Source organism: Prunus avium, chromosome 5, assembly GCF_965620075.1.
Source record: "Prunus avium chromosome 5, drPruAviu1.hap1.1, whole genome shotgun sequence".
NCBI classification, from domain to species: Eukaryota; Viridiplantae; Streptophyta; class Magnoliopsida; order Rosales; family Rosaceae; genus Prunus; species Prunus avium.
In genome coordinates this window covers 11,512,838-11,527,458 of record NC_142288.1, presented here as the reverse complement: position 1 = coordinate 11,527,458, position 14,621 = coordinate 11,512,838, and the positions used below count along the sequence as shown (strand labels likewise).

Genomic DNA, 14,621 nt, shown 5'->3' with positions numbered 1-14,621 from the left:
TTCAATGAGGAGGCCATTTTGTTATTAGCTTTGATTGAGGAAGAACTGTAACATTGAAGAGAGAGCACCACTGTTAATGGTTTTTCGGTTTGAGAAAGAACACATAAACGGTAACCTCATTTTTCTGGGTTTCCCATTCAGGCGAAACAAAGGAATCTAGGATTTGATAATTTCATCTTTGTGGTTGGGTTTTTGGGGTCGGGACATACGTCAATCCTTGAGCAACGTCGAAACTGGCATTGAGTTGGAAAGTGCTGACCGTACCGTTGTGGTTCTGCTCTATTGGTTTTGAAATCCTTGAGCGCGGGCGAAATAGGGGTTGAGGAAGAAGAAAAGTTTTTGGGGTTGACGTCCAGATCTAAAAGGGCTACGTTACGTTGTCATATTTGTTGAAAATTTGAAGTTGGAAATCAGTTACGAGGTAAGCCATATACTGTATTTGTCAATTTCATTATTGGGCATCAGCATGAGTCACTTTAGGTTGTATGTATGACTTTAATGTTTCAGCGGAGAGTCATTTGCATGTCATATGTTAGTTAATATATATTGTAAAGCAGTTTGAAAGCATGTGCCAAATATTGGGCATCAGCATGAGTCAGATTAGGTTGTATGTATGTCTTTAATGTTTCACTAAAGAGTCATTTGGATGTCATATGTTAGTTGATATATATTTTAAAGCTGTTTGAAAGCCTGTGCCAAATATTGGGCATCAGCACGAGTTACGTTAGTGTGTATGTAGGTCTTTAATGTTTCACATATAGTGATTTTAATGTCATATATGATGGTGATGATGTGATATTCAGGGTTAAATTGCAAGAACTGTGAAATGGAGTGCGAAGGACAGGTGACACCGGAAGTTAGTTCGGAATTGAAACCAAAATTGGGACTTGAATTTGATTGCTGTGAGGATGTGTTCAATTTCTATAATATGTATGCCGCGAAAACCGGATTCGGCATTCGGTGTTCTACAACGAGAACGTGCACATTCACAGGAGAGGTAACAAGGAAAGAATATGTATGCTGTAAACAAGGGTATGCGTTGACAAGCACTGTTAGTCGTAAGAGAAGACAGCGAGGTTGTACTCGAACTGGGTGCAAGGCTAAACTTGCGATTTTGAAGGTAAACGAGAAGAATAAGTACACTGTTGTAGGATTCAATGAGGTACACAACCATGACATGACCACAGTTGATAAAGTCCATCTATTGAGATCTCACCGTAACTTAACAGAGTCTACAAAGGCCTATAGTGCACATATGAGCAAAGTTAATATCCCTGTACATAAACAGGTAAGCCTTCTTGAGGTGCAAGTAGGGGGATTGGAAAATGTTGGGTTTGTTAGGAGAGATGTCTATAATTATGCAAGGGACGTGCGTGGGGAGGTGATTGGGCATGATGCAGAGCTGCTGAAGGAGCATTTTTTGGCTGAGCAAGGAAAAAATGAATCATTTTATTTCAATATGGAGGTAGATTCGGAAGGAATGATGGGAAATGTTTTCTGGGCAGATGCAAGGTCAAAACGAGCTTAAGGGTTTTTTGGGGATGTGGTGGTATTTGATACGACGTTCAACACGAACTGTTATGGGATGGTCTTTGCGCCTTTGTTAGGCGTTAATAACCATAGGCAGACAGTGTTGTTTGGTTGTGCATTCCTAACTAGTGAAACCACGGATTCATTTGTATGGTTGTTCGAAGAATTCAAGAAAGCCATGCCAGGTGAGCCACCCAAAATGATCATCACTGATCAAGATGCAGCCATGTCAAATGCAATTGCTTTAACTCTCCCAACAACATTCCATAGATATTGCATATGGCATATCTTGAATAAGTTTATGGAGAAACCCGGCATTGGGGAATATTTTTCGGAAATGTGCAAATGCATATGGGGTATGGACACGAAAGAAGAATTTGATGCGAAATGGGATGAAATCGTCACAAGCAATGGGCTGAAAGACCATCCGTGGCTGAGCTCGATTCATGCTTTGCGGGAGAATTGGGTTCCATCATATGTAAAACATGTGTTTTCGGCTGGGATGTCAAGTAGTCAACGGGCTGAAAGCTGTCATGCATTTTTCAAGCAATATATTAACCGGAAAAACACATTGATGGAATTCATTGTACGTTTTGAAAGAGCTCTTGGTTCATAGAGGCACAAGGAGTTAATGGCTGATCATGTTGATACCAATGAAAAACCTCCACTGCCATTTCGAACACCAATGCAACATCAAATGACACGCATTTACACTCGGGAAATTCTTGAAATGTTTGAAAGGGAAGACTTCCGAAGTCTTTTATGCTTGTTCGAACTTGTAGAGCAAGATGAGACCCAGTGCAGGTACAAAGTAAGTGAGCGGGTAAATCCGGGGGTGACACGGATGAAGGAGCTTGTGCATGATAAAGATGCCGATAAAGCTTATTGCAGTTGCAAAGGATTTGAATTTTGGGGTATTCCGTGCCGACACATCCTAGCATTTTTAAGAATGAAGCAGGTGGAGCACTTGCCAGACAATTACTTAGTGAAACGATGGCTTCAAAGTGCAAAGTGCGGTGTAGTATATGATAAGAATGACAAAGAAGTTAAAGATTGCGTGGACGGTTTGGTTTTGGTTAAGAGATCGAAACTTGGCAAAGTTGCAGGTGAGTTGATAGATTCTGCTTTGTTGTGTGATGAAGGTTTTGAGTTGCTGAAAAATTCATTTGATGACATTCGTGGGAAGCTTACAAGGTTGTTGTCATCAAGAGCTCGTGTCGAAGAAGAACCCAATGGAGAGGTCGGAACTAGTTCTTCCCAAGTCAGAATGAAGGATCCCCATCGTGTAAAAGCAAAAGGGCGTGCGAGAAGAATGAAAGGACAAAAAGAGAAGGCAGCGGAAGGACATAAACGGCGGTGCAGTGAATGTAGGAAGACTGATCATGATAGACGGAGTTGTCCAAAACTTGTGAGCGGGTAAGTGAATATATAATTGTTTGGGTTTGAATTTTATACAAGAAATGCTGTTGACTTGTTTCTTTGTTTCGATGTTGCAGCTCTTCATCTTCCGATGCAGAAGTTGGTGCTGCAGTTGATGAGAATTTGCAGCCCAGTCAGAGCACGCAGGACAGGGAACCTACTATGACAGAGTCATTTCTGCAAGAGTTTGATTTCATTTACGGTCCCGAAGTTTGAATATTTGTTGATACCAATTTGCGTCTTTTTGGAAACCATGTGGAACCGTTAGTGAATCTTATGTAAGTGCCTCAAGGATGTTGATACTGAACTAAGGTATGTGAAAAGCAACAGTGAAATCGCCCAAAAACAAAGTAACTTTTGTATTCGATAATTATTAAGTGTCACACACGTATCGCATGACTTACATTCGACCCCCTGGAAAAAAAAAAAAGTACATTAAAGTCAATAATAAGTTATTTGAAGAGCCACTTAGTAATCAGCATCAGAGTCATCACTTGACTCAAAACGGCCACGTTCCTCCCAATCTAGAATGCGTTTGTCATTGTAGCAATCCTCGCACCACTCTGGGGGTAATGCAAACAATGAGAGATGGGGGCTTTGGGGGAGAAGGGGTCGGGGACCGATAGTATTGAACATTGTCTGGACCTACCTGGAATAGATCCCTGCACGTCCCACAAGGATGGTGGTGAACGCACCATGCTTGCAATAATTATGCGCAACTCGAACTTTCGGATCCATCTTTGGTTGAAGCTGGATGTCCATCCTGGGGCTTTGGTGTTTTCAGAACGTGGAGCCAGTGTTTGAAAGGATTCGTTTGGGATTCATGCAATGTGGGTAACGTTTTATACACCTTTGCAATGGTTGCAAGGAAAATGAAATATGTAGGTAAGGGAATCTTGAAACCATCACTGTGTGTCAGCAAGGGAATCTTGAAACCATCACTATGTGCCAGTAATGTGTCAAAGAACCGAATATCTGTGTCAGATAATCTTGAAAAAATTTATCGACCCACCGACAAGTTTTGAAACAAAAAATTTGAGCACTATTAGTAACTGAACTCTACTAATCCAGTAGTTAGTGATCGAAGAAATAAGATTGAACTCTGGTAAGAACATAGAACCCAAGGCTGTGATAGCAGATTTAAACCCGAATAAGCTGCACGTAAGTCAGATCGGGCATAAACATGTAAACACAAACCCAGATCTGGCATTAACAAAAAACAAACAAGTGAATAACGATTGCCTAGCGATTGATATGGCTACCAACCGTCATTATCGTTGGGCTTTGCTGGTTGGTGGCCTAGCTCTGGTGGGTGTACACCGCCGGAGATGATTTGCTGTGCAGCAGACGGAGTTATGACGTCCCAGTCAATATGTTTGTGGACATCTGCAGCGACCCGTCGGAATTGCTCAAAACCTTCGTTGAAAGCCACAGGCATTGCCTGCCCATGCTTGTTGCCTCCTTTGTGGATGCTCAAAGATTCGTACGTAGCATCGTCCAGGGTCATTTGCAAATCCTCTGCTTTGTGCTTTCTTCTTTGGCCACGAATTCTGTGCTTCTCTTTTCTGTAACGCGCTTTGTTCACTTGGCACGTCAAATACGCCAACTTCTGCTCAGCTCCGACACACTTTTGAGTCCAATAATGGACTAAGGAGGAGTCGTGTTCCAGTTTGTTCTTCATATCATTTATTTCCACAGCAGGATCATCGGAGTCGCCCTCGCTTGCCAAGGAGGTTGGAAGTGGCAGCGGTGGTAGAGGGGATCTTGGATAATCGGGGGCATATTCCCATGACCCATCGGAGTCCCCCTGATTTGCATTGCCATCTGAACTGGTTGACATGTTGACAAATCTTCAATTTCTTCAGATTGGGGGATTCGTTGTATGCACAAACCACAACTCCAAAGAAGAGTCAGGAAGAAAACAAGATGTTGATCTACGGCAATGAGTATCCCATAGCCATACGACACCGTTTATATATGATGTCCTGGAGTATTCCGCAGTTTGTTTGATCTGTTTTCCCCATCTGTCACATCAGTTTTGTTTTTTTTTGTTCAGTAATGAGAGTATTTGATTTAGGTTGAATTCGGATTAAAGCCTCGTATTAATCACAGAAAGCATACACATGAATTTTTAATTGTCAACTTTCAATGAGGTGGTAGCATTTGTCAAATTATTATCCCGATTTTTGCAAAGGAAGGGTGAGAGAATGGTCACTGACGTGCACGTGTGCACCTACCCAAGGCTGATGCGGTCAGGTCCCGCCATTTTTATGTATTTCGTTATTTTCATTACACAACTGGGGGAAAATTCTTGAAGACATGGTAATAACAAGGAGAAAAATCGGAAAAAATGCCCCAAAATTGATACCAGCTCCTTGGGGCATTACACAACTGGGGCAAGCTATAAATCGTCGAAAGTGTTTTTTCAACTCACTTTCGTACTCAATTTCATAAGATGTGATAATACAGAGTGTACACTTCACCTTCAGAATATGGTTTGAACTCGCTTTCGTTTCAACCGTAACATTATGTTTTGCAAACCTTTTCCGTCTATTTCCTTCATGTTCATTATCTAATTTAAAATAACACAACTATCGGTTACATTTGCTTCGTATCTAATTATTGGGAAAAATTTATCTTATTTTCTCCTTTCAAATGACACACAGAATATTATTATTGTTATTTCATTGGTCATATATTATATATTTCACACGAATAAGCAAACCTCATATTACCATTTTAGGAACAACAACTCCATATAAGAGATCCAATTAATGCTAAAAAATATCCCATTCCTTGTAGGCATTTTGTAAAGAGAAATTAAATATGTTGACAGAAAATAATGTAAACATACTTCAATTAAAGCATACCCATTTAGCTTTACAAAAGTACGCATAATAAACCAAAAGCAGTTTCCCATATTTTTCACTCGCTCTTTCTTCACATCTTACAGCTTGGATACATATAAGATACCATCATCCGTGTCCAAAGCAAAATGGTTACACCTTCAGGAGCGCACACAAACTTGGAACAAAAGCAGTCAAAATGAACGTTTACGTATTTTTTCCAAACAAACTTACTGAAAATAACGAAAATGAACGTTGTCCAGCGACGGTTTACTCCATGGTGATTCGGTCCCAGTTGTAGCTTGGGAAAACACATTTTGCATACTCTCGGAACAGGTCAAATCCTTTACGTGCTTCTGCTTCCCTCATCTGGACTGCGTCATTCGACCCCCTGAACCTTCGACAACCTTTTCCTTTCGCAAGCCTAACCCTCAGTTTCATTAGTTTGACTGATCGAAGGTGTAATTTCGCTTGACTTTTCTCCTTCCCCAATGTTTCTTCATACCATCTTAGACGTATCTTCTGATTTTTTATTTGTCTTCAACGCATCGTACCGCATCTGGCCGATACGACCTGCATCATTGTGGCCCTCAGATGAAAAGTTGATGGACTTCGCAGGTCCTACAGGAACAGCTTCAGCGTTCTTATTCTTGTGTGGCACCATTTACGGTTTATGGGTTTAGGGTTCAGGGTTTATGCTCAATGATTAATTCATAATAGTAGATTTGCAAACACTTCTTCATATTTCATAGCTGTCCGGATTAGAAAATTACAAAATATATACTTGAAAAGCCAAAACAGAACACAATTTATAAATATATACTTGAAATAGCTGGAAGATTTCCAGACGCAAAAAGTTTCTTACTTCTTCATCACTTGAACTGCCAAATTCAGAAATGATAGAACTAACAACAGTAGGAGGATCTTTTTAATGCCCTTCACTATACGGATGACTTCAGCATATGCATTAAGTTCCTTCACATCCAGCTGGTTTTCAATTTGAGATTCAGTTGGCATGTTGCCTCCAGTCACCCATTCATAGCCACTACACCTTGTAGCTCCCTAAAAAAACATAAGAAATTTACATTTTTCATTTTCGGATTACAATGTCAGACCCAATTCTTCTACTCTGTAGCAGTTTTCGTTGGCTTAGGCAATGGCCGATCTGAGTTAGTGTTATTGGCTTAGGGAAGATAATACTTACATATGTTGTGAAGCACTTTCAATACGGTCTGCCCATATTCCTTTCAGATTTCGAAATTAGCATAACCATCTCAGCATTGCAGTGCCGACACCTCTTTCCTTGAGTGTTTGTTGAAGAATTCGACATGGCTTTGCCTAGAAGGGAAATTGAAGATAACAGAAGATGACAACCCTTCCAAAAATTTGCTCAAAACCCCCAAATAATTTTCCTTAAAATCTGAAAAGGAATGGTATTTTATTTTTTGGGGAGAACTAATATGGAGTTTCAAGTTTGAATTGTCCTGTTTTGGTCTTAACAATCCGTGACTGTGAGCGGCAAATTCAAAATTTGCAGGAATGTTTTTTTTTTGTTAACCCTAACCCATGAGCGGGAAAGAAAAGCATTGGTTTAATATTTTTGGTTAACCCTAAGCATTCGACAGTAAACCCTAAACCGTAGGCGGCAAGCCCCTACACCCTTGAAGTCGTTTAAAAATTTAATATTTAAGTGGAAACGATTAGAAAATAGAAAAACTTGCGTGTGGCGGCATGGGAGCGCGCCGCGTGGCGATCAGGCTTGCAGCTCCCCACTCCAGCGCCTCCACTTGGCATTTCTTGTGTATTTTATTCAATTTTTTTCCCAAAAATCGTTAAAAATGCAGGAAAATTAAAGAAAAAAATTGGGAAATTTCCTAATTGTGTGTGGGGATGAATACTTCATACGGAAAGTACAAACCCTGGTTTAGGAGCGAGTGAAAATAAAATTTGGGAACCAACCCTACATTCGGATGATGCAAATGAAAACCCTAATACACTTTGTAAACCCCACACTCTCATATGTTCGATCACATTAATCCCGTATCCAAATTTGTTTGTCCTGCCCTTTTTCCGGATATGTCATCAAAGGAAATCTCGTCCCGATCGCTGAGGAATTTTTCGAGATTTTTTCACCTTCAATTGCGATTTTTAATTGAATATTTAAGTGGAAACGATTAAAAAATAGGAAAACTGGCGTGTGGCGGCATGGGAGCGCGCCGCGTGGCGGTCAGGCTTGCAGCTCCCCACTCCAGCGCCTCCACTTGGCATTTCTTGTATATTTTATTCAGTTTTTTTTCCCAAAAATCGTTAAAAGTGCAGGAAAATTACGGAAAAAATTGGGAAATTTCCTAACTCAGTGTGGGGATGAATACTTTATCAGGAGTTTTGGGTTAATATTTGGCAAAATATTTTTTGTGAAAATTGATATGTAATTCTTGATGTTAGTGAAAAGGGATTTCCGTACTATGGGATTCAAATTTTTTTTTGTTTGGTGCATAAATCCTAAAAATTGCTAGACAAATCCGAAAATAATGGGGAAATGTCGTAGATGGTTATAATCAAATTGGGAAAAACACTCCACTTAATTCGTAGATCCACATTGCGATATTTAAATAATTATGTTAGTGAAAAGGGATTACCGGATGACTTAATTACACTTCTGTTTTGTTGCAAATATAGTTTCAAATGCAGGAGAAATCAGGAAATTAGGGGGATTTTTTTGGGGTATTTATGGGATCATCAGAGTATCTTAGAAGATAAAGGATGTGTCAGACATCCACTTGTCAACGAAGTGACTGAAAGGATAATCCCTTTTCGGGTTGACAACACGCAACCTCCCTGCCATATGCCTGTCTGTCATCTTTAACGAATGACTGTTTGAGGGATATGAACCAACAATTCCCCATTTGAGACTACTTACTGAAACGATATAGGACCCAAAACCATAAACATACTTCAAATAAAAACAATACAAAGACTGTTTGGGGGATATGAACCAGCAATTCCCCATTTGAGACTAATTACTGAAACGATATAGGACCCAAAACCATAAACATTTATAAAATAAAAACAATACAAAGTTCACACAGTTTCACCTTTACATAAAAACCAAAACAGCAATTTATTAATAAAACACCTATCATACCATGTATATAGACTTATATATCAAACGCAGTCATCATGAGATGGCACAAAAACTCCATCGCATTCTCCTTGCCCTAGCCCTAGCAAGCCAACAAGGTAGGAGGCTTCCTCATGCCCTGCCATAGCCGCCACCCGCAGGTTCTTCATGCCCTCATCATCTTTCAATAGGAAGAAGTCATGAATAGCTTCTCTGTAAATCATTTCTGGATTGTTATGGTCTTTGCACTTTTGCAAGAAACTTAACAATTTTGCCTTCATCTTCACCGTACCAGTCCTGATGCCACTGGTACTTATCCACTGACACCGTTGTCCAAACCTCAGGATCGTTGAGCATTTGTTTAAATAACTTGCAGGTTGCCGCCATGTTGTACAGATCTTCAGAGGACTGCTTTGCAACCACGAGCAACACCTTAAACCATGCCAAATGTGGAATATCCATCTTGGTTGTTGGAGAAGAGGGACTGAAAAGTCTGTTGAGAAGAGGACTGAAAAGGGTCTGTGGAGAAGAGGACTGAAAAGGGTCTATGGAGAAGAGGCACTGAAAATGGTCTCTGGAGGTTTTAATAATCAAGGTGTCGTTTGGGGACTAAGAAGGAAGTGCCGCATATAAACCCAACCGGCGTGACCCACTTGACAATGGAAGAAGACAAGGGTTTAGATCAGTTTAAATTATATTATTCGTTTCCCAAGCGCTGTGACTGAAACGACAATTGACAATTATCGCTGAAGCTGGAGGGACTCAATTGGTTTCGCGCGCTCCTATATTGAGAGCATTTATGATACCACTTGTCACCGGTAGCAGTCACAAAATTATAAATGCTTTTCGTCATAATTATTATGCTAAAATCACATCACCACTTATGAAGCAAATGACTTAGTTACATTTGAACATTACCAAGAAATCAGTTTCATTTTGCAAACCTTGAAACTAAATATCAACGCACAATTATCAGTCAAGTAAATGATCACAGTGTATATGATACTAATAATGCAAAAATGACATCAGAACGAGTGAAGGTAACTTGCATTTTAACATTAACAACTAAGCAGTTGCTTCTTGCCAAATATGGAACTAAATATGAACGCGTATCACCTGTACAGAAAAAGAAAACTATGTTTATGATACTGATAATGCAAATATGACAGCACACGTTGTCAAGGTAACTTACATTTCAACCGCGCCGCGCGAACACTTAAGTATCCGCAAATATGATACTTAATTTGTCTGATTATCACCTGTAAAGAAAATGAAACTAGTGTATCTGATACTAATAATGCAAATATGACATCCCCACGGAAAGTAGGTATCTAAAGTGGCGGCTCCCCAGTCAAAGTGAACAAATTAATTTTGGCGGGTAAAATTAGTAAGGGGATTGCTGTATAAATAACAAAGTGATATATTTAACCTCACATTGCACCACCAGTTGGTCCAAACAACCCTGAACTCACCATGGGGTCACCTACGAAAATCCCCCCCGTACTGATGGGAATCGGGGTCCGGACATAGGTCACCAACCACACACACGACACGAGCACCGAAATCTAGGGCTAGTGCAAACTCACATATATCGTAGCAAATCCATGCCACAAATAAACTATTTCATTAATCATCAACATAAACTCCCCTACAACTATTACATTAGCCTTATTTATAGGCTTTACAAGACTTGGGCACCAACGCGACTTGGTCCAAAAGTAAACTCATTAGTTATAAAATCACACATAAATAATAAAAGATATCCTAAAACTACCTAAATAAGAAAATAACAATATATCATGAAATAACTAATTAAATGGTACCTAAACCACATTTGAAAACACAGTGTGGCACCATTTACGGTTTATGGTTCAACATAGTATCAACAACATGTGTTAACGGTTGCGTAGAGGTTGTATTTGAACCCACTAAAAATAACTTATTGTTTAATTTTAAGTCAAAAGGGGGAGTTGCATCATAAACAAGAGTTTGTTCATTGGGAAAAATAACTTATGCTTCGTATCTAAATATTGGGAAAAATTAGTCTTATTTTATCCTTTCAAATGACACACAGAATATTATTATTGTTATTTCCTTGGTCAAATTATAAATTTCACACGAATAAGCAAACCTAATATTACCATTTTAGGAACAACAACTCCATATAAGAGATCCAATCAATGCTAAAAACTATCCCATTCCTTTTTGGCATTTTGTAAAGAGAAATTAAATATGTTGACAGAAAATAATGTAAACATACTTCAATTAAAGCATACCCATTTAGCTTTACAAAAGTACGCATAATAAACCAAAAGCAGTTTCCCATATTTTTCACTCGCTCTTTCTTCACATCTTACAGCTTGGATACATATAAGATACCATCATCCGTGTCCAAAGCAAAATGGTTACACCTTCAGGAGCGCACACAAACTTGGAACAAAAGTAGTCAAAATGAACGTTTACGCATTTTTTCCAAACAAACTTACTGAAAATAACGAAAATGAACGTTGTCCAGCGACGGTTTACTCCATGGTGATTCGGTCCCAGTTGTAGCTTGGGACAACACATTTTGCATACTCTCGGAACAGGTCAAATCCTTTACGTGCTTCTGCTTCCCTCATCTGGACTGCGTCATTCGACCCCCTGAACCTTCGACAACCTTTTCCTTTCGCAAGCCTAACCCACAGTTTCATTAGTTTGACTGATCGAAGGTGTAATTTCGCTTGACTTTTCTCCTTCCCCAATGTTTCTTCATACCATCTTAGACGTATCTTCTGACTTTTTATTTCAGTCAACAACGCATCGTACCGCATCTGGCCGATACGACCTGCATCATCGTGGTCCTCAGATGAAAAGTTAATGGATTTCGCAGGTCCTACAGGAACATCTTCAGCGTTCTTATTCTTGTGTGAGATAGGGTCTGCATTTTTTGGTGGAGTTGTTATAAGTATGGGGGGGATTTTCGTAGGTGAACCCATGGTGAGTTAAGGGTTGTTTGGACCAATTGGTGGTGCAATGTGAAGTAGAATATATAACTTTGTTATTTATACAGCAGTCCCCTTACTAATTTTCCCGCCAACATGAATTTGTTCACTTGGACTGGGGAGCCGCCACTTGAGATACCTGATTTCCTTGGTGATGTCATATTTGTATTATTAGTATCAGACACAGTTAATTCATTTTCTTTACAGGTGTTAAGCAGACAAATTAAGTGTCACATTTGCTTCAAAAGTGGTGATGTGATTTTAGCATAATAATTATGACGAAAAGCATTTATAATTTTGTGACTGCTGCCGGTGACAAGTGGTATCATAAATGCTCTCAATATGGGAGCGCGCGAAACCAATTGAGTCCCTCCAGCTTCAGCGATAACTGTTAATTCTCGTTTCAGTTACATCGCTTGGAAAACGAATAATATAATTTAAACTGATCTAAACCCTTGTCTTCGTCCATTGTCAAGTGGGTCACGCCGGTTGGGTTTATATGCGGCACTTCCTTCTTCGTCCCCAAACGACACCTTGATTATTAAAACCTCCACAGACCCTTTTCAGTCCCTCTTCTCCAACAACCAAGATGGATATTCCACATTTGGCATGGTTTAAGGTGCTGCTTGCGGTTGCAAAGCACTCCTCTGAAGATCTGTACAGCATGGCAGGAACATGCAAGTTATTTCAACAAATGCTGAATGATCCTGAGATTTGGACAACCGTGTCAGTAGATAAGTACCAGTGGCATGAGGACTGGTACGGTGAAGATGAAGGCAAAATTGTTGAGTTCTTTCAAAAGTGCAAAGAACATAACAATCCAGAAATCATTTACAGAGACGCTATTCAGGACTTCTTCTTGAAGAATGATGATGATGTGCTGAAGAACCTGCGGGTGGCGGCGATGGCAGGGCATAAGGAAGCCTCCTACCTTGTTGGCTTGCTAGGGCTGTTGAACCCTAGCGAGGGCAAGGAGAATGCGATGAAGTTTTTGTGCCATCTCAACAAAACGAAGAAACTGAACAGGCAAGCTTGCAGGGATTCAATAAGCAATCGACTGCGTCGGTATACAATGTGTGGCCCCGTGACTCCTCCTATGCTTCAAAAGTTTACTGCAGACGAACGATTTTTACAAGAATGCATTCACTGTGAAGGTAATCGGGAGTGGTATCAGTTATGGAACCGCTGGGGCGACGACTGGCACAACGTAGATGCTTGGAACTGCTGTGAACCCTGCAAATGGAAGAGGGAGCTGTTCTGCATCCAGCGCGAACTCCAGTTGCTCACTGGGTTTGATATATAAGTCTATATACATGGTATGATAGGAGTTTTATTAATAAATTGTTGTTTTGGTTTTTAGTGTTTTTATGTAAAGGTGAAACTGTGTGAACTTTGAATTGTTGTTATTTTATAAATGTTTATGGTTTTGGGTCCTATATCGTTTCAGTAATTAGTCTCAAATGGGGAATTGCTGGTTCATATCCCCCAAACAGTCTTTGTATTGTTTTTATTTGAAGTCTGTTTATGGTTTTGGGTCCTATATCGTTTCAGTAATTAGTCTCAAATGGGGAATTGCTGGTTCATATCCCCCAAACAGTCTTTGTATTGTTTTTATTTGAAGTCTGTTTATGGTTTTGGGTCCTATATCGTTTCAGTAAGTAGTCTCAAATGGGGAATTGTTGGTTCATATCCCCCAAACAGTCATTCGTTAAAGATGACAGACAGGCATATGGCAGGGAGGTTGCGTGTTGTCAACCCGAAAAGGGATTATCCTTTCAGTCACTTCGTTGACAAGTGGATGTCTGACACATCCTTGATCTTCTAAGATACTCTGATGATCCCATAAATACCCCAAAAAAATCACCCTAATTTCCTGATTTGTCCTGCATTTGAAACTATATTTGCAACAAAACAGAAGTGTAATTAAGTCATCCGGTAATCCCTTTTCACTAACATAATTATTTAAATATCGCAATGTGGATCTACGAATTAAGTGGAGTGTTTTTCCCAATTTGATTATAACCATCTACGACATTTCCCCATTATTTTCGGATTTGTCCAGCAATTTTTAGGATTTATGCACCAAACAAAACAAAAATTGAATCCCATAGTACGGAAATCCCTTTTCACTAACATCAAGAATTACATATCAATTTTCACAAAAAACATTTTGCCAAATATTAACCCAAAACTCCTGACGAAGTATTCATCCCCACACTGAGTTAGGAAATTTCCCAATTTTTTCCGTAATTTTCCTCCATTTTTAACGATTTTTGGGAAAAAAACTGAATAAAATATACAAGAAATGCCAAGTGGAGGCGCTGGAGTGGGGAGCTGCAAGCCTGATCGCCACGCGGCGCCCTCCCATGCCGCCACATTCCTATTTTTTAATCGTTTCCACTTAAATATTCAATTAAAAATCGAAATTGAAGGTGAAAAAATCTCGAAAAATTCCTCAGCGATCGGGACGGGATTTCCTTCGACGACATATCCGGAAAAAGGGCAGGACAAACAAATTTGGATACGGGATTAATGTGATCGAACATATGAGAGTGTGGGGTTTACAAAGTGTATTAGGGTTTTCATTTGCATCATCCGAATGTAGGGTTGGTTCCCAAATTTTATTTTTCACTCGCTCCTAAACCAGGGTTTGTACTTTCCGTATGAAGTATTCATCCCCACACACAGTTAGGAAATTTCCCAATTTTTTCTTTAATTTTC

At 39.6% G+C, this 14,621-nt stretch overlaps 3 protein-coding genes and 1 pseudogene across 3 annotated transcripts; all 4 read left to right on the top strand.

The window, feature by feature from the left end:
* Positions 1-826: 826 nt before the first annotated feature.
* LOC148294297 (protein FAR1-RELATED SEQUENCE 5-like) lies at positions 827-1,528 on the top strand. Its single transcript, XM_088253688.1, has one exon. It carries the CDS (start codon positions 827-829, stop codon positions 1,526-1,528), a length of 702 nt encoding a protein of 233 aa, XP_088109814.1.
* Positions 1,529-1,585: 57 nt separating this feature from the next.
* Positions 1,586-2,146, top strand: LOC148294296 (protein FAR-RED IMPAIRED RESPONSE 1 pseudogene; annotated as a pseudogene).
* Positions 2,147-2,161: 15 nt separating this feature from the next.
* Positions 2,162-3,165, top strand: LOC148294295 (protein FAR1-RELATED SEQUENCE 9-like). The gene is made up of 2 exons (XM_088253687.1): positions 2,162-2,946; positions 3,027-3,165. The coding sequence occupies exons 1-2, from the start codon at positions 2,162-2,164 to the stop codon at positions 3,163-3,165; spliced, it is 924 nt and encodes a 307-aa protein (XP_088109813.1).
* A 9,324-nt stretch (positions 3,166-12,489) lies between these two features.
* LOC148294294 (uncharacterized) lies at positions 12,490-13,203 on the top strand. Its single transcript, XM_088253686.1, has one exon. It carries the CDS (start codon positions 12,490-12,492, stop codon positions 13,201-13,203), a length of 714 nt encoding a protein of 237 aa, XP_088109812.1.
* Positions 13,204-14,621: the final 1,418 nt, after the last annotated feature.

What these genes read in the sequence shown, in the direction of transcription:
- LOC148294295 (XM_088253687.1), top strand. Translation starts at nt 2,162, where the DNA reads ATGGCTGATCATGTTGATACCAATGAAAAACCTCCACTGCCATTTCGA. An exon ending in TGTCCAAAACTTGTGAGCGG is followed by an intron (nt 2,947 to 3,026) that starts GTAAGTGAATAT and finishes TCGATGTTGCAG; the next exon opens with CTCTTCATCTTCCGATGCAG.
- LOC148294294 (XM_088253686.1), top strand. Translation starts at nt 12,490, where the DNA reads ATGGATATTCCACATTTGGCATGGTTTAAGGTGCTGCTTGCGGTTGCA.
- LOC148294297 (XM_088253688.1), top strand. Translation starts at nt 827, where the DNA reads ATGGAGTGCGAAGGACAGGTGACACCGGAAGTTAGTTCGGAATTGAAA.